Raw genomic sequence first — 22427 nt, forward strand, 5'->3', positions numbered from 1 at the left:
ATGGCAAGATAATCACAGTAGCACTGGCTAGTTTCCTCACTTACAAAATAAAGGAATTAGAGTATTTACTTCAGAATTCTTTCTGGGGCCAGCATTGTGGCGTAGCAGGTAAAGCCACACCTGCAATGCCAGCATCCTATATGGGCCCCAGTTTGTGTCCTGGCTGCTCCACTTCCAATCCAGCTTCCTGCTAATGTGCCTGGGAAAAGCAGCAGAGGATGGCCCAAGTACTCGGGCCCCTGCCACTCATGTGGGAGACGCAGATGAAGCTCCTGGCTCCTGGCATCGGCCTGGCTCACTCTTGGCCATTGTGGCCATCTGGGGAGTAAATCAGTGGATGGAAGATATCTTTCTGTCTCTCCCTCTCTGTAACTCTTTTACATAAATAAATAAATCTTAAAAAAAAACCAAAAACGAATTCTTTCTAACTCTAAATTCTATGACACTATGAAAGTCACATGAGGGGCCGGTGCTGTGGCATAGCCGCTGCCTTCAGTGCCAGCATCCCACATGGGCGCCAGTTCTAGTCCCAGCTGCTCCACTTCCAATCCAGCTCTCTGCTATGGCCTTAGAAGGCAGTAGAAGATGGCCCAAGTCCTTGGGCTCCTGCACCCACGTGGGAGAACCAGAAGAAGCTCCTGGCTCCTGATTGATGCAGCTCTGGCCGTTGCAGCCAACTGGGGAATAAACCAGTAGATGGAAGACCTCTCTCTCTTTTTCCTTGCCTCTCCTTTTCTCTCTGTGTAACTCTGATTTTCAAATAAAGAAAAAATCTTAAAAAAAAAAAAAAAGTCACACGAGCAATTAGGAATTCCAAAATATCGAAGGAGGAGAAAATGGGTCTCTTTCTTACTTCCATCTGCAATTTTACTGGAGGCGAATCGAACAACTTCAGTGATCAAAGCTGTCTTTCCTGATCCACTTTTGGAAAAGCCCACAGGAAAGTGATATTCCACAAAGAAAGTGCTAAAAACAAAACAAAACAAAAAAAGTGATTAAAAACCAAGCAAAGTTACACACCTGTTTTTATCTGATAAATCCTACATACCTTTAAAGATCCAACTTTTTTTTTTAACTTTTATTTAATGAATATAAATTTACAAAGTACAGAATATGGATTACAATGGCTTCCCCCCCATAACGTCCCTCCCACTCGCAACCCTCCCCTTTCCCACTCCCTCTCCCCTTCCATTCACATCAAGATTCATTTTCGATTCTCTTTATATACAGAAGATCAGTTTAGCATACATTAAGAAAAGATTTCAATAGTTTGCTCCCACACAGAAACATAAATTGAAAAATACTGTTTGAGTACTAGTTATAGCATTAAATCTCAATGTACAGCACACTAAGGACAGAGATCCTACATGAGGAGTAAGTGCACAGTGACTCCTGTTGTTGACTTAACAAATTGACACTCTTGTTTATGGCATCAGTAATCACCCTAGGCCTCTTGTCATGAGCTGCCAAGGCTATGGAAGCCCCCTGAGTTCACCGACTCTGATCATATTTATACAAGGCCATGTTCAAAGTGGAAGTTCTCTCCTCCCTTCAGAGAAAGTTACCTCCTTCTTTGATGACATGTTCTTTCCACTGGGATCTCACTTGCGGAGATCTTTCATTTAGTTTTTTTTTTTTTTTCCCCAGAGTGTAAAGATCCAACTTTCAAGAGCTCCAGTCCTCAGAGGCCCTTCTTCCAGGGCCTCTCTGATCCCATCAGGCAGAATAAAGGCTCCCTTCCTGGGCTCCCATCCACAGCACTTATAATGGAGAACATCTATTTTGGTCCCTAATTCCGTATGTTATAGACATTTTTTTTTTTTTTCTGACAGGCAGAGTTAGACAGTGAGAGAGAGAGACAGAGAGAAAAGTCTTCCTTTTCCGTTGGTTTACTCCCCCAAACGGCAGCTACAGCCAGTGCGCAGCGCCGATCTGAAGCCAGGAGCCAGGCGCCTCCTCCTGGTCTCCCATGTGGGTGCAGGGCCCAAGCACTTGGGCTATCTTCCACTGGCTTCCCGGGCCACAGCAGAGAGCTGGACTGGAAGAGGAGCAACCGGGACAGAATCTGGTGCCCCAACTGGGACTAGAACCCAGGGTGCTGGCGCTGCAGGTGGAGGATTAGCCAAGTGAGCTGTGGTGCCGGCCTATTTATAGACATTTAAACGTTTCTCTTTCTAGCCAACTGTCAGGTCTATAAGAACAGTAATTTTCTTTAACCCCATACTTACTACTCATAATTCTTGGCACCTATTGGAGAATTCAATAGCTTTTTGTTCACTGAATGATGCACATGAAAACATGTTACAAATCATTATATGTTATACAGTTATCAATTATTATCAGACACATTTCCCACAAATGTCACATTTAGCCTTCTCATGTTAGACATACCGCTTCCTTGCTGTTGTTAGCTTAAGTGGTCTTCCAGCATCATTCTTTCTGCCAGGCGTAACCTGAGGACTATCTGGAGGAACTCGCATCGCTTCGATGATCATTCTGACCGAGTGTGTTCTACCCAGAAGGGCCAGTCTATCAACACTTAACGTCATCGCTTGAGCATCTTCTGGAGCTCCTGAGAGCATCTGCTGCTCAACCAGATTTCTGGAAGGAGTTCATACAGACAGTGAGGGACACAGGCTCAGCACGGAACAATCCAGGTCGCACAGGAAAGGGGCGGAAACAGGGAGGGCAGCAAGCATCTTAATTCACAAGTTCTCAAGGACTGGAAACAGTTTTCAACGGTCAGAATCCTGACTCTGGTCACAATTTAAAATTAAAGCAATCTCGAATATAAAAAAAGTTTCTTGTTATATATAGGTCCACCTTCACACAAGTATAAATGCTATGGAATCGGGTTTTACTTTTCTTTTTTTTTTTTTTTCCAAGATATATTCATTTATTTGAAAGTCAGAGTTACATAGAGAAGGAGAGACAGAGGTCTTCCGCCCATTGGTTCACTCCCCAGATGGCTGCAACGGCCGGAGCTGCACCGATCCGAAGGTAGGAAGCCAGGAGCTTCTTCTGGGTCTCCCACACGGGTGCAGGGGTCCAAGGACTTGGACCATCTTCTACTGCCTTCCCAGGCCATAGCAGAGAGTTAGATCAGAAGAGAAGCAGCCAGGACTAGAACCCGCGCCCATATGGGATGTAGGCGCTTCAGGCCAGGGTGTTAACCCACTGCACCATAGCGCTGGCCCTGGAATCAGGTTTTTCTAGAGGGGATAAGTTACATAACTAGTGTAATGACTACTGTCACTTTTCTGTATTTCTTTTTATTTGCTTTCCTTATGCAAATTTTATACCTAAGTGTGATCACAGTATGCATATAGTCTAGAATTCTTTCTCCTTTACTTTACTTGCACCCATTTGCTCATGTTATAACATTTTTAAGGATTGCAGTGCTTCCTGAGGTACCGTAACTTAACCCTGTGTCAGCGTTGAGGTCTTGTGAAAGCATCTTCCTTTACTCTCATTCTCTAAACAGGCATTACAGAGATGCTCACCGATTTTTCTTGCCTGCTGCTTTCTTTAGCTTCTGATCTCTTGACTCCAGAATCTTAGGAGATCTGGCAACAGCTTTTGACTGGTTCATTTTTTTAGAAGGAACACTATCATCATCTTCACTGAGGAAATCACTGATGCTGCTATCAGATTTCTATAGGGGGAAGAAACAAAGAGACAGACACTAAAAGATAATTGCCGGGGGTGGTGGTAGTAATGAAATATTTCTCTAACTGTAAGCAAGTTCTTGGCATGTACATCATTCCCTTAAAGAGATGCCTGACACCAGGGAGGGAGATAATCTCATTTTCCTCATGGTTATATAATCTGAAGTTCACAAAAATAACCTACAAATTCAGTTCAAAGCAAAGAAATGAAAGTAGTTTCCTCTGTCAAATTCTCAGTAATACTAACAACCACTATCTATTGACTGCCCACTATGTATTTGACATTATCCTAAACACTGCATGTATCTCTGTATTATTTACCGCATTCTTATAAGGTACTCACTTCAATTTTCACAAAGGAGAAATCTGAAGTCGAGAAAAGTTAGGCAATTTATTTATGATCTACAGCTTAAATAGTAAAGCCAGATTTTGGTCTCCACAGGTTCCAAATGACTGGGACCATGTTGCCTAACTAATTATTTGGAGTCAAAGATTGCTTTTTGCCACACTATTCCAAACTACAAATGATTCATTCTGCTTTTAACCTTGCTTAGATGAAATGTTGACTGTATTTCACAAATTTCCTTAATGGGGAAAACCAGTGGCTATGTCCCCTGCAACTCATTTTTATTTTGAGAAAAGGCAGCTGCCACCATTGACTGACCAGCCTCTTACATCACAAGACTCAAAATAGAGAAGATGGCATTAGAGTTATTTAGCTCTACATTTTGAAAAATTGCCTAAAGCTTGCTAGCAAAATTCAGTGTACCAGTTCGAAGTCATTTTAGGTCTATATCTCCAATTTTCTTTTTGGCATCTAAGAACATATAATGTGAACCTGTGACGGGGGACAATTTAAATAAGCGTGATAGGAATGTCTTTCTGGAAACAATACAACTTCTTCAAGGTGAAGTTACAAAGCTTTTTGCTCTTAGGTTTTTCTTCACGTGTTAGCTTTGGATGTGAAGGTGATCTGGCTGCGACATCTGTCACCCCATTGATCGCCAGGGTGGATTTGGCTGATCTGGCTGGCTAGGCAGGTGTCCCCTTCCTCCCTTGCTGCTCCATGCGTGTCCCTTCTGAAGCTGTGCGTTTGGTCAGAGAGGACGACCGTCCCCGCTAGAGGAAGACCGGTCTTCAGACAAGGGTATACGAGTAGCTGCACTCCCCTGCTGGAACCTCCAAATAAGCTCTTGAGGTCCACAAGTGGCAGCTTTTTTTTCTTTTTTAAATTTATTTAAAAGGCAGAGCTACAGAAAGAGGAGGAAAAGCAGATAGAAAGAGATCTCTGTTGGTTCACTCTCCAAATGGCCGCAATGGCCAGGGCTGGGCCAGGCCGAAACCAGGGGCTGGCTGATATGGAATGTGGACACCCCAAGTGGTGGCTTCATCTGCCACGCCCTAACACCTGTTCCTCTAGAATATTCTGAATAGACACCAGTCGAGAGTGGTTCTGAGGGCATGGCTGCAAATACGTTAGCTCTACCTTAGATGAGCTCTAAGGAACCTATAATTTAAATCCTCAGGCAAACCTGAATTTGAATTCTGGCTCTATCACTTACTTGGCTAAGTGTCCTTGGACAAAATACACAATGTTACTAGGCTGTCTTCTCATTTGTAAGGTAAAGATGGTATCTTCTCTTGAGGTTGTCATTATGATTAACTAAGGTATGTAACATGGGTAGCTTTCTATCAGGCAAAGGGGATCACACCTGCAGCTACTAATATTACTGACACTCTAGTTCTCTAATTCCTAACGCTTCAGCTTCAGTGACTTACAGGTGCTGTGTAAAACAAGTTCTCCAGGAGACTCTGGTCATACTGAGGGTCATTCAGCTCACTGCTGCAATACGCGTCACTCCCAGGAGCTGGGGAATCTGGAGGAGAGCCTAGTCCATCCCACAAATGACCCTGGGATAATTTAGCACTGCAGAGATAATAAAGACAAACAGAAGTTTCAGCTGAAGTATTTTTCTTTAGTGAAACTTTCTAAAGTTATAAACACAGAAGCTATGTTGAAAGACTCACATAAAACAGAAGACTACAGGAAATATTGCCCAGTTATACTGCTCCCTACTCCTCTGGGAGGTCAACAAGCAGCATTCAGAAACACAGTGCTGACACTGATTGTGATCTCATTCATTTACCCAACAAGCATTCACTGATCACCTATTGTGTGCCAGGTCCGGATGATACAGAGATGGCTAAGTTAACACAGTTTCTACTCCTGTGGCATTTATGGCTTATAAGAGAGAGAAAAAGGTAAACAAACATAAATCAGTAGTTACATTTTATATGTTGTTTGTGAAAAAATGGTTTATTCATAAATATGCCTTCTTCCCTTAAGAAAACTTAGGTGTATTTAGAGTTAATTATGACAAGATTAGTTCTATGTCATAAATGACATATATAAAAATGACATATATTAAAATGAAAAAAATACACTCTACTTTGAAAGAGTTTGAAAACCAATAGGAAGATAAGCACATAAGTAACTACAAACTGAGAATTTTTAAGGATTAATTTTTCTTTTTTTGAAATTCCGTACCATTCTTATATATTTTTGATAGCAATTTTTTCTTTCAGGTCCTACTATAAATTCTACATTTTTCCTCAAAGTCTAAGTTCTAGGGAGCAAAGTAGGTATATATCTTGATTTTGTTTCTCCTATGGTAAGTAGTAATTAATGGATTTTTAATGAACACCAACTGTTAATAATAAAAGCAACAGTATTTATTAAATACTAAGTGCTGGGCACTGAGCTAAACATTTCATTTATTACCTCTTTTTATTTTGCTTCCCTTTCAAGCTAGCTGCTATAATTTTTTCCTTACCTTAAGCAAACGGGCATTATCCACTATTTTCAAATACCATGATATTCCTGTGTTACTTTCCTTAATACAGTAGGGTTTCTCAACCTTAGTGCTGACAGGTTGGGTCAGGTAATTTATTTTATTTTTTTTTAAAGATTTATTTATTTGTTTTGAAAGTCAGTGTGTGTGTGTGTGTGTGTATATATATAGAAATATACATAGAAAGAGAGAGAGAGAGAGACAGACAGACAGAGAAACATCTTCCATCTACTCATTCATTTCCCAGATGGCTGCAACAGCCAGCACTGGGCTAGGCCTCCCACTTGAGTGGCAGGGGCCCAAACACTTGAGCCATCTGCTGTTGCTTTTCCCAGGCCATTGGCAGGGAGCTGGACTGGGAGTGAACCAGTGCCCATATGGGATTCCAGCATTGCAGGTAGTGACTTAACCTGCTATGACACAACGCTGGATCCTGGGTCAGCTAATTTGCCATCTGGGCTGTCCTTTGCATTTTGGATCCCTGGTCTTTACTCACCAAATGCCAAAAGCATTCCCCTGACTATGAAAAATCAAAGTGTCAGCAGACATGACCAAATGTCCAGTAAGGCTGGGGATAGGGAAGAATCACTCCCAGCTGAGAAGCATTAATCTAGAGTAATCTCTCTCTCAAAGGTCCTAACAACTTCCTAACTGCTAACATCCAACCAGCCACTTCCCTATGCACACAACCTCTGTGCAGCTTCTGAGCATGCTCCTTGTTCAAACTCTACCTCTTGGTATTCCACAGAACTCCCTTATTTGCCACTCATGATCTCTCATCCCAGCTGCTTTTTCCTCTCTGGCAATTCCCTAAAGTTACGGAGATCTCCACAGTTCAGCATATAGTCCTCCACTCTTTCCTTCTTCTTTTTAGAAATTAACATTTCTTTGACTGCCTGTCATTTGCTATGACATTTTAAAAGGGCTGGAATTTGTCTGTGCTCTTTGCCCATCGGACAAGGCCGCTCTCAGCACTATCCTCTTTTCCTTCATAAAATTATTTTAAACAAAAGCACACACACACCTACTCGGAAAGGCAGTTGTGACTAAAGCATACAATAAGAGACAGTTTTTTATTTTTTTATTTTTTATTTTGACAGGCAGAGTTAGACAATGAGAGAGACAGAGAGAAAGGTCTTCCTTTTCCGTTGGTTCACCCCCAAATGGCCGCTACGGCCAGCGCGCTGCACTGATCCGAAGCCAAGTGCCAGGTGCTTCCTCCTGGTCTCCCATGCGGGTGCAGGGCCCAAGGACTTGGGCCATCCTCCACTGCCTTCCCGGGCCATAGCAGAAAGCTGGACTGGAAGAGGAGCAACCGGGACAGAATCCGGCGCCCCGACGGGGACTAGAACCCAGAGTACCAGCACCGCAGGCAGAGGATTAGCCTATTGAGCCGCGGGCCAGCCAAGATAGTAGTTTGACTGCTCAGAGGCAATCACTCAACTCCTTTAGATGTTTCTTCTGATATTCATCCTTTGATATTTTTCTTCCTATATCTAGGTGTCATTTTTTTTTTATTTTTCCCCCTTTCTAGACAATCTAGATGACTGCCTATCATGAAAAACAGAGGATCGATTCTTACACTTGGACACAGATAGAAAGATCTTCCATTTGTTGGTTCATTCTCTAAAATCCCACAGCAGCTGGGGCTGGGTCAAACCAAAGCCAGGAGCCTGGAAACCAATCCAGGTTTTTCATGGGGATAGCAGGGACCAAAGTACTTGAGCCATCATTTGCCACTTTTTAGGTTGTGCATTAGCAGGAAGTTGGAACTGAAGTAGAACAGGGACTTGAAGCTAGGCACTTCAATATAGGATTTGCGTGTTCCAAACCATGTTTGTTTGTTTATTTATTTATTTATTTATTTTTTGACAGGCAGAGTTAGACAGTGAGAGAGACAGAGAGAGTTATAGACAGTGAGAGAGAGACAGAGAGAAAGGTCCTCCTTCCGTTAGTTCACTCCCCTAATGGCTGCCACGGCTGGTGCTGCGCCGATCAGAAGCCAAGAGCCAGGTGCTTCCTCCCAGTCTCCCACGCAGGTGCAGGGACCCAAGCACTTGGGCCATCCTCCATTGCCCTCCCGGGCCACAGCAGAGAGCTGGACTGGAAGAAGAGCAACCGGGACTAGAACCTGGGATGCCGGCGCCGCAGGCGGAGGATTAGCCTTGTAAGCCACGGCGCTGGCCCCAAACCATGTCTTGATCGTTGCACCAAATGTCTACTCTGATCTGCAGCCTTGTTTGATGCCTCTGGGTTTGGTATTAGGGTAATATTGGCTTCATAAAATGACTTGGGAAGTGTCTCCTATTATTTTATGTTTTAGAAAAGTTTTTTGAAGAATTGGTCATCAGGGTCATCAGGGCTGGCACTGTGGCCTAGTGGGTCAAGCCACCGCCTGCAGTGCCGGCATCCCATAGGGGCGCGGGTTCAAGTTCCAGCTGCTCCACTTCTGATCCAGCTCTCTGCTATGGCCTGGGAAAGCAGTAGAAGATGGCCCAAGTCCTTAGGCCCCTGCACCCTCCACCCTTGTGTGGGAGACCCAGAAGTAGTTCCTGGCTCTTGGCTTTGGATTGGCACAGCTGCAGCTGTTGAAGTCATCTGGGGAGTGAACCAGCAGGTGGAAACCCCCTGCCCCCCACCTCTGCCTCTCTGTAACTCTGCTTTTCAAGTAGCTTCTGTGTCGAAGGAACCGCTGAGCTATAGCCAGCCCTGTAACTCTGCTTTTCAAATAAATAAATCTAAAAAAAAAATTGGTCATCAACTCTTTCCTACCCCTCCCTGGAAAGACAGCCACTGACTGACTGGATGTTAGGGGGAAAGGGAGCCCTATGTTCTTGACTGTTGTATTCTGGAATGGAGTTTCTTTGAGTTGGGAGGGACATGGATAGAGATCTTGATGCAGATATCAATGTGGAAGGCTGTGTTCTCTTGTACAGGGAATTTCACTTTTATAATTTCTTTATCTTCTTTCTTTTCCCCATCTTCTCTTTTTGGAATTCCAATTATGTGGATGTTGAAGCTCCTGAAAATATCTCAATTAAATTGCTTTTTTCCTATTTTGCAACTCTGTCCTTTTTGTTACTTTCTAGGATTTTCCTTATCTTTCTCTTGTAGATGTTTGTTGAATCTAGTTCTTTGTCTACAAGTTGGAGGTACTCCTCAGTTGTCTATAAATCTTGGCTATCTGCTCATATTAAAAGTCAGGCACTGAAATACTGACTGGAAGATGTATATGCAGGTTGGAAGCTGGGCAGAACTTGTTAACTGGGGGGCTACATTATAAAACACTTGGACAGAACTATATTATTTTGTGGGGTAGCCTCTAAGCGTCCGTATCTGTATTACTTTTCTCTTGAGCTGGACAGTTTCTAGGCAGAAATCTGATTCTCCTACTAAGAGGAAGTGTGGCTGCCAGAAGAAAATGACAGGTGGAAGTCTTCATCATTCTACATCCAGACTTTTTTTAAAAAAATATTTATTTATTTGAGAGGTAGAGTTACAGACAGTGAGAGGGAGAGACAGAGAGAGAGGTCTTCCTTCTGTTGGTTCACTCCCCAAATGGCTGCAAAGGCTGGAGCTATGCCAATCCAAAGCTAGGAGGCAGGTGCTTTTTCCTAGTCTCCCATGCAGGTGGCAGGAGTCCAAGCACTTGGGCCATCCTCCACTGCTTTCCCAGGCCACAGCAGAGAGCTGGATTGGAAGAGGAGCAGCCAGGACTAGAACCGGTGCCCATATGAGATGCTGGTGCCGCAGGTGGAGGATTAACCTGCTGTACCATGGCGCCAACTCCTCTATATCCAGACTTGAACTTCATCTCTTATTCCTCAGCATGCTGCTCTCATTGACCCTTAGTTGTGCTTGGCAGCCTTAACCTAGAAAGCTGCTAGTCCTACCACACAGAGAATGAACTTCTAGACTTTCCCTGGGCAGAGGAATAGTTCTCTTGGCTCTGGGGGTGAGGGGCAATGTTATGAAAATATTTAATATTAATAACTATTAAATTAAATATTAATAAATGTTAATAAACATCAGGTCAAGAAGTATTCTAGGGAGCTTTCAGGAATTAACTCATTGAATCCATATAATCTATTACTAAAGTAGATTAATTATGATATCCATTTTATAGATGAGACAACTGTTGTTAAGTAAGCAAGGCATGTTATGTAACCACTAGGGAACGGCAGAGCTCAGATTCAAATTCCAGTTTACTGTCTCTTTAGGTCCTGGAGGAAGGGATGAGTAGACTAAATGCTTTTTCTTTTTTCTTTTTCTTTCTTTCTTTTTTTTTTTTTTTTTGACAGGCTGAGTGAGCAGTCAGAGAGAGAAAGACAGAGAGAAAGGTCTTCCTTTGGCTGTTGGTTCACCCTCCAATGGCCCCCGTGGCCGGCGCGCTGCAGCCGGCGCACTGTGCTAATCTGAAGCCAGGAGCCAGGTGCTTCTCCTGGTCTCCCGTGTGGGTGCAGGGCTCATACACCTGGGCCATCCTCCACTGCACTCCTGGGCCGAAGCAGAGAGCTGGCCCGGAAGAGGGGCAACCGGGACAGAATCCAGCACCCCGACCAGGACTAGAACCCGGGGTGCCGGTGCCGCAGGTGGAGGATTAGCCTAGTGAGCCACACCGCTGGCCCTTTTATTTTTTCTTAACTAGTCCTCATTTTTAGTCTCAAATTCAAATACTGCCTTGAAAGACAGCTGGTGTTCCAATCTGACTCTTTCTGGGCTTCTGTATTCAAATGTTGGTTCTCTAACCTCCCAGGTACAGCTTTCTCTATTAGGTCAATTACCCTTGTCCATGTGTTTACTGGCTTCCAAAATTTCACTGACCCCTTTTATCTCCTGTCGTCTCTCTTTTCGATGTTTGTGATTTTATATCTTTTCTATATCTTTACCATCATTTTACTGAGGTTTTAGAGGAGTGGGCATTAAAAGTTGTGTCCTCAGGCCTGCGCGCGGCTCACGAGGCTAATCTTCCATCTGTGGCGCTGGCACACCAGGTTCTAGTCCCGGTCGGGGCGCCGGATTCTGTCCCGGTTGCCCCTCTTCTAGGCCAGCTCTCTGCTGTGGCCCGGGAATGTAGTGGAGGATGGCCCAAATCCTTGGGCCCTGTACCTGCACAGGGGACCAGGAGAAGCACCTGGCTCCTGGCTTTGGATCAGCGTGGTGCGCTGGCCGCAGCGGCCGTTGGAGGGTGAACCAACGGTAAAGGAAGACCTTTCTCTCTGTCTCTCTTTCTCTGTCCACTCTGTCAAAAAAAAAAAAAAAAAAAAAAGTTGTGTCCTCTATTCTTTTTTTTATTAAACTTTTTTTTAAAAAGATTTTTTATTTATTTGAGAGGTAGAGCTACAAACAGAGAGAGGGAGAGACAAAAAAAGGTCTTCTATCCGTTGGTTCACTCCCCTAATGGCTGCAACGGCCAGAGCTGGGCTGATCCGAAGCCAGGAGCCAGGAGCTTCTTCTGGGTTTCCCACGTAGGTGCAGGGGCCCAAGCACTTAAGTCATCTTCTACTAGTTTCCCAGGTCATAGCAGAGAGCTGGATCGGAACTGGAGCTGCCAGGACTTGAACTGGTGCGCACAGGGGATGCTGGCACTGCAGGTGGAGGCTTTACTGCTATGCCATAGCCTGGGCCCCGTGTCCTCTATTCTTAACTTCATTCTACCATATCCACCCTGGGTGATCTTGTTAATTCCCAAAGTTTCAATTATTGCAGTGTAGGTAATAAATCTGCAATTTTTACCTTTAGGTTAATCCTTTCTCCACTTATCTAGCTCATATATCCAAGTGCCTACTAGATAGCCACATGTGAATGTTCCACAGGCAACTCAAGTTTAACAGAGCTATAGGCTCAAGCCTGAACTTACTACCTCCAAACCCTTGTCTATGCCTTTTCGAGGATTTCTACTCCAATCTTTTTGACCCATGGAGCCACTAACACCAAAACTCTACATGTCATTTATTTTACTCTTTGTCCTCAACTATTGATGTCTTGACTCTTCATCCCCCTTAGCGAGGAAAAACTCACATGCCTTCTCATCTCTTATCTGGTTGATTTTCCATACTATTGGCACACTCCTCTTTTTTGTTCTTCTGCTCAAAATATTTTAAAATTTGTAAATAAAAATTTATTTTAAAAGAGAGACAGAGTTAGGGAGGGAGGAAAGAGAAAGTGGTAGGGAGAAGAGATAAAGGGAGAGCTATCTCTTATCTATCAGTTCACTCCTCAAATGCTCCCAATAGCCAGAGCTGGGCCAGACCCAGGAACCTGGAACTCAGTCTGGGTCTCCTACTTGGGTGGCAGTGACCCAAGTACTTGAGCCATCATCAGCTGCTTCCAGGTATTAGCAGCAAGTTGGAATAGAGAGTAGAGCTAGGACTCAAATTTAGACACTACTATATGGGATGCAGGCATCCCAAGCAATGTCTTAACTGCTGCACTAATGCCAGCCCCTGCTCAAAATATTTTTGATGTCTACCCAATTTCTATAATATGAAGTATACACTCACTAATATAAAATTAAAAGTATTTCAAAGCATAATTTTAATTTATTTTATTATACCTTTATTGTCCTCATCTGTTCCATCATTAGCATATCAAAGGATTATGTAGATTAGCCAATTCTTTATGGGAAGTCTAAACTTTAACCAAATCAAACTAATTGCAGTTTCTGAAGCATACATTCTCTCAAATCTCTTTAACTCAGAACACAAAAGCTTTTAACAAGCATGTCTTACTCCCATTCCAAAACATGAATATAGAGAGTAGCTTACTAAAGACACAAGAAATAGATGAGTCTAGCTTATGGACCCATGTGAGGAATAATATTAAACAATGGTAGCAATATTTATTATTATTAATCAAACTACTAGGTATCAAGCATAGCATTATATATGCATCATTCCTAATCTTCAAAATAATTTTTCAAAGTTGGGTATTATTCCAATTTTACTAATGTCTCTAAAGTTCAGAGATATCTGCTTAAGGTCACAAAGCTAGCAAGAGACAGACCTCAAATTTCAATTAGTGTCTGATTAAAATTCATGTTCTTTTCATCATCCCATGCCAACACTGGTACTGGGAAAAACACCGGCAGATAATAGCAAGGGATTGGGAATCACTCTGTAAGCAAAGCCAAGAATGGAAGGCTGAAAACTGGATTTTTATTTAGTAGGCAATGAGTAGTAGCTTAAGGAACAGGGAAGGACTCGGTTACTCTTACATCTTAATACATCTTAATAATGTACACAATTAACTGGAGGAAGAATTTAAGAGGAAGAAAGCTAGCTAAGAGTACTTACCTTCCTAATAGCAGTTGTATAGCACTGGTATCAGCTTTTGTGTCATGTTTCCAAAATGTATTCTCAGTTGGAGAAGGGAGATGATCCTCCTTGTGATCCTTAAGTCGATTCTGTGGAAAGGTTCTCATTCTGTAACGTATGGAAAAAATACTTTCTCACTGAGTGGCTCACAGGTGGGAAAAGTCTAAATCATAATTAAATGAGCTAAGAGATAGTACATGGATTCTGATTGAGAAAATGTAACATACTTTAGACTTAACTGCCTTAAACATATATAAACCTTGCAAATCTGTTTCCTACATTTAGAATTTCATTTCATACAGAGCAAACAGGCTCATTTTATATGCAAACATGCCAATTCAGAGAGAGCAAAGAATTTATCACTTTATATATTTAACAAGCACCAGCACGTGGGCTGCCATGTGACCGAGCAGTTGGGATGGTAATTGAGCAGTCCATGTCCCACACAGGAGCGTGTGGGTTTGAAGCCTGCCTCTGATTCCTGGCTCCAGCTTCCTGTTAGTGCAGACTCCGGGAGGCATCCTGCCATCCACATGAGTTCCTGGATTCTGCTTTCAGCCTTGGTCTTGGCCTAGTCCCAGCCATTGTGGGTGGAGGGTGAACCAGTAGATTAGACTTCTCTCTCTGTATATCTGTCTCTCAAATAAATAAATACAAATTTACAAGAAGAGAATTATTTGTTAAATCAAGATCATCCAGTTTATAACTTGACAAGAAACACAGGCTAGCAATTACTAAGAAATGACTTGTTGGGGAATGTGTCTCTCTTGTCACTTACTGTGTTGATGCTCTAAGAGACTCTTCCATCATAGGAGGAGGAACTTTGTCTAACAGCATGCTAGTATCTGGGCTTGATTTCATTGCCGAAATCACCATGGCATTACGCAGTTTATTGCCTTGTTCTAACAAAGCTGAGGAGTACAAAGCAGAAAATGAAAACTCTTAAAACCCAGCAAAAATATTAGAAATATTCAACCTATTTCCTTTATTATAGGACTTAGCACAGTATATCATATTTGTCTGCCTTCTTACTAGCTTGAAAATTTCTTGAGGGTATTTATTTAGCAAAAGATGTTTACTGAGCTTCTCTTATATGCACTGTTTTAGATGCTGGTATCACAGTAATGACTGAAATCTCTGTTGTGGACAGAATGTTTCTTGTGGGAGTTTCTTGTGACTCTTCCAACTGCTGTTGGTTCATAAAGATCCGTAATATCTATATGTCATTTTCATAACCACATCTTACTGACTTGTTATTTGCAAGAGTTCTAATATAATTTTTGAAAAAGCTTTATTTATTTGAAAGGCAGCTTACAGAGAGAGAGAGAGAGAGAGAGAGAGATCTTCCATTCATTGGGTCACTTTTTTTTTTTTTTTTTTGAAGATTTATTTATTTTAAAGGCAGAGGCAAAGGTAGAGAGGGAGGTCTTCTATCTGCAGGTTCACTCCCTAGATGGTCGCCAAAGGCTGCAGCTGTGCAGATCTGAAGCCAGGAGCCAGGAGCTTCTTCCAGGTCTCCTACACAAGTGCAAGGGGCCCAAGACTTGAGCTATGTTCTACTGCTTTCCCAGGCCACAGCAAGAGAGCTGGATGGGAAGTGCAGCAGCCGGGACTCAAACTGGCACCCATATGGGATGCCAGTGCTGCAGGCCACAGCTTTACCTGTTATGCCACAGTGCCAGCCTCCTGGTTCACTTTCTAAATGGCTACAACAGCCAGGGCTGGGTCAGGACAAAGGTAGAAGCCAGGAGCTGCTTCTGGGTCTCCCATATGAATACAAGGGCCCAAGCACTTGGGCCATCTTCCACTGCTTTTCCCAGGTGCATTAGCAGGGAGCTGGATTGGAAGTGGAGCAGTCAGGACTTGAACTAGTGCCCATATGGGATGCCGGTGCTGCAGATGGCAGCTTAACTCATCGTGCCACAGTGCCAGTCCCTTAATATTGTATCATTCTTAACCAAAAACACTAACAATTATACTAGATAAAGCTTGAAGAGTGATAATATATTTTACATTTATACTTTTATGAATAAAGAAAAGAATGCCCCCCCCCCCCAAAAAAAACCACATTTCCTTGACTCATCCACAATCCACGATCATACCTGAGGTTACTGGAAATGTGGAGATAAAATCCAAATCATTAGGTTTTCTGATAGGTTAAAATTTAGTACATCCCTCAAGTAACAGCAGCAACAAAAATTATGGCAGCTAACATTTACTGAACCCTAGGCACCAATTTAAGTGTTTTACACATATTAATCATTCCAATGCTTTTCTGAGTTATATATTATAATCTTTATTTTCTTTTTTTAACTGTAAGCCTGATAGCTGTTTTCTATTCATATGAAAAGTAGAGTTACAGAAAGGTGGGGGGAGGGAGGGAGGGAGGAAGAAAGGAGGGAGAGAGAGAGGGAGGGGGAGCGGGAGGGGGAGGGGGAGAGAGGTCTTCCATCTGCTGGTTTATGCTGCAATGGCTTTGGCTGGGCCACAGAGCTTCTTCTGGGTCTCCCACATGGATGCAGGGGCCCAAGCACTTGGGCCACCTTCCATGGCTTTTCCAGGAGTATTAGCAGAGAGCTGAATTGGAAGTGGAGTAGCCAGGATTCGAAATGGCACCTGTATGGGATGCTCGTGTCACAGGTGGAAGCTTAACCTGCTATGACACAATGCCATCCCCAATATATTTTATTTTCTAGATAAAGATGTTGAGGTAGAGGATAAACAACTTGCACAAGTTATATATGCAATACAGACACCCTAGTTCCCCCTTGTCTGCAGTGTCAGCTACCTGTGAACCAAAAATATTACACAGAAAATTCTAGAAATAAACAAGTCATAAGTTTTAAATAAAGGACTGTCTGGGTGGTGTAATGAAATCTCATACTATTATGCTCTGTCCTGCCCAGGATATGAATCATTCCTTTGTCCAGTGTATCCATACTGTATGCCACCTGCCTGACAGCCATTTAGTAGCTGTCTTGTTATCAGATCTACAGTTATGGTATTGCAGTGTTGTGTTCAAATAAACCTTACTTTACTTAATAAAGGCCCTAAAACTCACAGTAGTGATACCAGCAATTCGGATATGCCAAAGAGAAGCCCATAAAGTGTTTCCTTTAGGTGAAGAAGTGGAAGTTTGCAACTTATTGGAAAGAAAAGAAAGATACCACATTCACATAACTTCTACTACAGTAAATTGTTATAACTTCTATTTTATTAACAGTTATTGTTAATCTATTCTTGTGTCTAATTTATAGATTAAACTACAGCATAGGTATGAAAGTATAGTAAAAACCATACACGGGGTTCAGTACAAATCACAAGTCTAAGCGTCTGAGGGTCCTGGAAAGTGCTCTATGTGGATATGGGTCGGGTAGCTCTTGGAAGACAATGCACACTGGCAGCACATGGGATGCACCTGGCATGTTCTGGTTGGCTTGAACAATTAGATAGCATGGTCTGGATTTTAAAAAACAAAACAAAATGAAACAACACCCCAGCAGGACTAGGTAAACAACACATCCTACAGAAGCATGAAGCAGAGAACTTTGCCTTTCAGTCTGAGACAATGGCCATATGAGAGCTAAAGAGCAGTGCCTCTTTGACAGGGCAGGTGCTCCCTAACTGAGCTTTTAAAATGAGGATATCTTCAGTTTAAAATGAGGATGGCAATCCCTACTTCCTGAGGATAAAGCACTTGACATAGTAGTTAGCACATGGGTCCTGCTGAGCAAAGGGTAGCTACATTTTCTCCAGGCCAAGTTAGCTTTTGGTGGTCCTCTGATGAGCCTAGTTACTCCCCTTAGAAGAAATTCATCTTTTCTAGAGCTTTAACGTTGCCTTATTAATAAGGCATTCTTTTTCTTTTTTTTTATTTGATAGGTAGAGTTATAGACAGTGAGAGAGAGACAGAGAGAAAGGTCTTCCTTCCACTGGTACATTCCCCTAATGGCCACTACGGCCTGCGCTGTGCTGATCCGAAGCCAGGAGCCAGGTTCTTCTTCCTGGTCTCCCATGCGGGTGCAGGGACCCAAGCACGTGGGCCATCCTCCGCTGCCCTCCCAGGCCACAGCAGAGAGCTGGACTGGAAGAGGAGCAACCGGAACTAGTATCCGGCACCCCAACTGGGACTAGAACCCAGGGTGCCGCGCCGCAGGCGGAGGATTAGCCTAGTGAGCCATGGCGCCGGCCCAATAAAGCATTCTTTTGCCAACTGATATACAATGAATATTCAGTCCTCTCATTTTTTTCCCCATTGCCACTTGCATCATCTGATTTCCTGATCTAGTTTATCATTTGTCTCTAAGATCTCAAAGGCAGAAGTTTGTGTCTATTTCTTAAAGCATTAAACAACTATATCCCTGATATACGGAAGAGTGTCAGACATTTGATGGGTACTGAATAAATAATTGCTTACTGAATGAAAAAAATATCTTAAAGTTGGGTACAGGGTCTACACAAAATTTTCCAAGTATGAACTGACAAGTACTAAGTACACCGGGAAATTTTTACTCTTGTTAATGTAGTCTAGGCAATAAAGACCAAAATCAATAATTATAATCTTGGGATATATTTTTAAAAATAGGAAATCAAGGCTGGCGCCATGGCTCACTAGGCTAATCCTCCACCTAGCGGCACTGGCACACCGAGTTCTAGTCCCGGTCGGGGCACCGGATTCTGTCCCGGTTGCCCCTCTTCCAGGCCAGCTCTCTGCTGTGGCCAGGGAGTGCAGAGGAGGATGGCCCAGGTGCTTGGGCCCTGCACCCCATGGGAGACCAGGAAAAGCACCTGGCTCCTGGCTCCTGCCATCGGATCAGCGCGGTGCGCCGGCCGCAGCACGCTGGCCGCGGCGGCCATTGGAGGGTGAACCAACGGCAAGGGAAGACCTTTCTCTCTGTTTCTCTCTCTCACTGTCCACTCTGCCTGCCAAAAAAAAAAAAAGAAAAAAAAAAAAAAAAGAAAAAGGAAATCAAAATATCTCTCAGTTGAAAAAATATGAACAGAATGTTGTCATTTAAAAAATGTTCTTTCTGGGACTGGTGCTGTGGCTCAGCAGGTTAAGCTGCCACATGCAATGCCAGCAACCCACAGAGGTGCTGGTTCGAGTCCTGGCTGATTCCACTTCTAATCCAGCTCCCTGATGATGTGCCTGGGAAAGCAGTGGAAGATAGCTCAAGTCCCTGTGCCCCTGCCACCCACATGGGAGACCTGGAAAAAGTACCTGGCTCCTGGCCTAGCCCCAGCCATTGTGGCCATATAGGGAGGGAACCAGCAGATGAAGATCTTTGTCTGACTCTCCTTCTCTAATTCTGCCTTTCAAAAAAACAAACAAACAAATAAATCTTTTTTAAAAAAAATTCTTACCAATGTAAATTATGTACTTGAATAGTTATTTAAAAGGTGTTTTTTTTTTTTCAAAAAGATATATTTATTTGAAAGTCAAGTGTTAGAGAGAGAGAGGATGAGACACAGAGAGACGGAGAGGGAAAGGGAGAGGGGGAGAGGGGGGGAGAGGGAGGGAGAGGGAGGGAGAGGGGAGGGAGAGGGGAGGGAGAGGGGAGGGAGAGGGGAGGGAGAGGGGAGGGAGAGGGGAGGGAGAGGGGGAGAGATAGAGAGGGATCCTCCACCCATTGGTTCACTCCCCAGATGGCCACAACACCCAAGATTGGGCCAGGTTGAAGCCAGGAGCAGGGAGCTTCATCCGGGTCTCCCACATGGGTACTAGGGGTCCAAACACATGTGCCATCTTCTGCTGCTTTTCCTAGGCCATTAGTAGGGAGCTGGATCAGAAGTGCAGCAGCTGGGACACAAACTGGCACTCATATGGGATGCTAGCATAGCATTAACAGCTATGCCACACACTAGCCCCTAAAAGGTTTTTCGACGAACGCTCCATATACTCTACTTTGGGAACTGTATTTGTATGGTGACAAATTCCTGTGGCACTCCTGATGTAATGGTTGACCATTATAGAGCATTTTCAATACACTGATTTAATTATACCACTCCCTAAAATGAGATAATCTAATTCTGTTCTTATTGGCTTTTTTATTTGAGTCTAAGTCCTTACATAGGTAAGGACATTCTACTAATGCTTGGCCACAAGTGATATTTAATCCCCAGGTTTAAGATTGGAGTTGTTCTGCATTGAATATTCCCACTAAGACTAACAGTTTTCAGAATGTGAAATAGATTTCGTTCTAGCCTCTATTCAAAAGTGTAAGTAAATGCTGAGGGTGAGACAAAAACCTTGTTTGCCTTGAAATATTTGGGAAAAAAATAAGGGGTAATATTTTGCTATGACAAAGGCATTCTGCTATATCCAGGTTCCTATTGAATGGTTCCTTCCCTAAACCTACAATTTTAAGAACCTAGTAATTATTTAGAAACTATTTGGTTGTTTAATAGAGCTATTGTAAACGGTGAGAGATTCTGGACTCTACCAAGACTTCTTAGTTTTATTTGGCTATTTAGTTTAAACAGACGACTTGGTTTTCTTTGTAGGCTTGCTAATAAGCAGAGTAAGCGCATAAATACAGCTCAGTCTCAGTTTACAAACATATACATACCTGAAAGAAGGTCTTTGGTAGGCGGGTGGTTTGAAGAAAGAATGCATGAGTCACTACGACTCTTGGCAACAGTTGTAATTTGAGGCTGGATTTCAGAACTACTGAGAAGGGACATCTGTTTCTGTGCAGCTCTGCCTTTCAGAGTCACAGATTCTAAACTCTGACCTGAATTAAGATGGTGCTGTAGTCCAAAGAAAGAGTCCTTCATTGTATCGGAATTCTCTGTGAAGTACAAGTGGTCTTTTCCCCTGTTTAAAAAAAAAAAAAAAAAAGAAGAATATCAACACTACATAATGCAGTATGGTAACACTCTACTTTGTCAGAGGTAGAAATTGCCTCTCTCTTTTTCATCTCCCAAATGAGAGAAACAACAGATGGTTTACCTACTGTTGGAGGGCTGTAGCATAAGTGAGACACAGAACAAATACCTCATAAGTACTTTAAACAAGAATCTGTTTCTTTGGGTGGGTGTTGAGGTGTAGCAGATTAAGTCCCTGCTTGGGGACAGCTGTGGGCATTTGGAGAGTGAACCAGCAGATGGAAGATTTCTGTTTTTCAAATAAACTTTAAAAAAAAAAAAAACCACAATGTTTCTTTTATTTCAATGCATTTCACAAAATAATGCCCTTTCCCTGATGGACAGCTATTCTGGCATCTGCTTACCCTATGCCATATTAATCTGTATGCTGGCTTCCCCTCTAGACTGTGGGTAGTGTAGTCCTTGAAAATAGGAACTGCATTATGAATCTCTATGCCCAGCACCTGGTATCACACCAGGCCCATACCTACTTCGTGCTTCATGGTTATCTGTTGACTAAGTGATTGAAGCTCTCTCTGTCTTTGGTCTTTTACTCAGCCACAAATGAAAAAGAAATCACAAGTTCAACAGCAGTTAGCTGACAGAAGGAAAGGTGCTGGCATGGAATTACCTTAGAGTGGTTGATCTACTGCTGCTGGCGGCCAACTCCTTGCCATCAGCTTTGATGGTAGGGATCCTCTGGGGCCGTGACGGAACCAGAAACTGGGTATTGCAGGGTTCAGCATCCTCTCTGAATCCACGTTCAGAAAAAAGTACATTTTCTGTTTTGTCAGTGGTAGGAAAAGGATTGTAGCTGTTGTAAGTTTCTGACAGAGGCTCCAGGGCAAGTGAGACCTGAAACAGACACGTATGCATCAGAGATTTTCTTAGCACTAACTAACTCATTTTTGGACTTTTCTGCTTCATAGATAATAATGGCCCCATTCCTTAAAGGATGACATCTAACTTCCTGTTCTGCCTACAGGAAAAGCCGCATTTTTCACCATGCTCCTTTTTCATCTCTCTGTCCTGGACAGCCCAATTACTTGGGTTTCTCTAAATGTATCCTATGTTTCATAGCTTTATGTCTTTGTATAGAAATGTACTCTAGAATTAACTCTTTATGTCCAGGTAGAGATGCCTTGTCTCCTGCTTCCTTCATGTTTCTACTCATTCTGTATCCAACAACATACCCACCACTTACTGACCGCTGTTATATAGGCCAGGAACTGTACCAATCTGCTTAGCCAGAGAAGCTTCTATCATGATGTAACTCTGTTAGGGAAGAATAATATTCTAAGAGAAAGGGCATTATTTTGTGAAATGCAAGGAAATAAAAGAAACATCTTTCATTCTAAGGTGTGTATGCATGTGCATGCATGTTCAAATTAGTACCTTAGAAAAGGCATTTACAACTTTCAGTGATCATCCTAATTAGATTATGAATTCTTTGAAGATGTATGTTACCTTAATTTTTCTATGGACTAATTGTTTAGTGTAGTACCTGTACATGGGGTACACAATCTAATACACCTAATAATCTGATAAATAAAAGAATGACATAGCACCCTCTGCATTCTTACTGTTAGTTACTTAGGAAAAATAAGTCTCTTGTTCTATGCTATTAGATGAGGTAAGGAAGGAGGAACACTAAGATAAAAAAAAATCACATTATAATTTCATTCCTATGAATTAAACAGCTCTAGTGAAAGGTTCTCTCATCC

At 42.7% G+C, this 22427-nt stretch overlaps 1 protein-coding gene across 6 annotated transcripts in view; it reads right to left on the reverse strand.

Moving 5' to 3' along the window:
- C2CD3 (C2 domain containing 3 centriole elongation regulator) overlaps window positions 1-22427 on the reverse strand; it is a 123794-nt gene that overhangs the window by 80468 nt on the left and 20899 nt on the right. For 4 of the 6 annotated variants that reach the window (XR_011389150.2, XM_002708510.6, XM_089330739.1 and 1 more), the window contains exons 4-11: window positions 21335-21558; window positions 20406-20653; window positions 14615-14747; window positions 13816-13944; window positions 5448-5595; window positions 3504-3655; window positions 2392-2601; window positions 854-966 (exon numbers count right to left, since the gene is read on the reverse strand). Coding sequence is in view for 5 of the 6 variants with exons in the window: in XM_002708510.6 (XP_002708556.3) it covers window positions 854-966; window positions 2392-2601; window positions 3504-3655; window positions 5448-5595; window positions 13816-13944; window positions 14615-14747; window positions 20406-20653; window positions 21335-21558 (1357 nt within the window). In the remaining variant the exon portion in view is untranslated. The remainder of the gene's footprint in view (window positions 1-853; window positions 967-2391; window positions 2602-3503; window positions 3656-5447; window positions 5596-13815; window positions 13945-14614; window positions 14748-20405; window positions 20654-21334; window positions 21559-22427) is intronic. The other 2 variants (XM_070075269.2, XM_089330721.1) reach the window with 1 other exon arrangement.

The sequence above is a fragment of the Oryctolagus cuniculus genome, chromosome 1 (genome assembly GCF_051225735.1).
Source record: "Oryctolagus cuniculus isolate XC-2025 breed Fujian yellow rabbit chromosome 1, ASM5122573v1, whole genome shotgun sequence".
Taxonomy (NCBI): Eukaryota; Metazoa; Chordata; class Mammalia; order Lagomorpha; family Leporidae; genus Oryctolagus; species Oryctolagus cuniculus.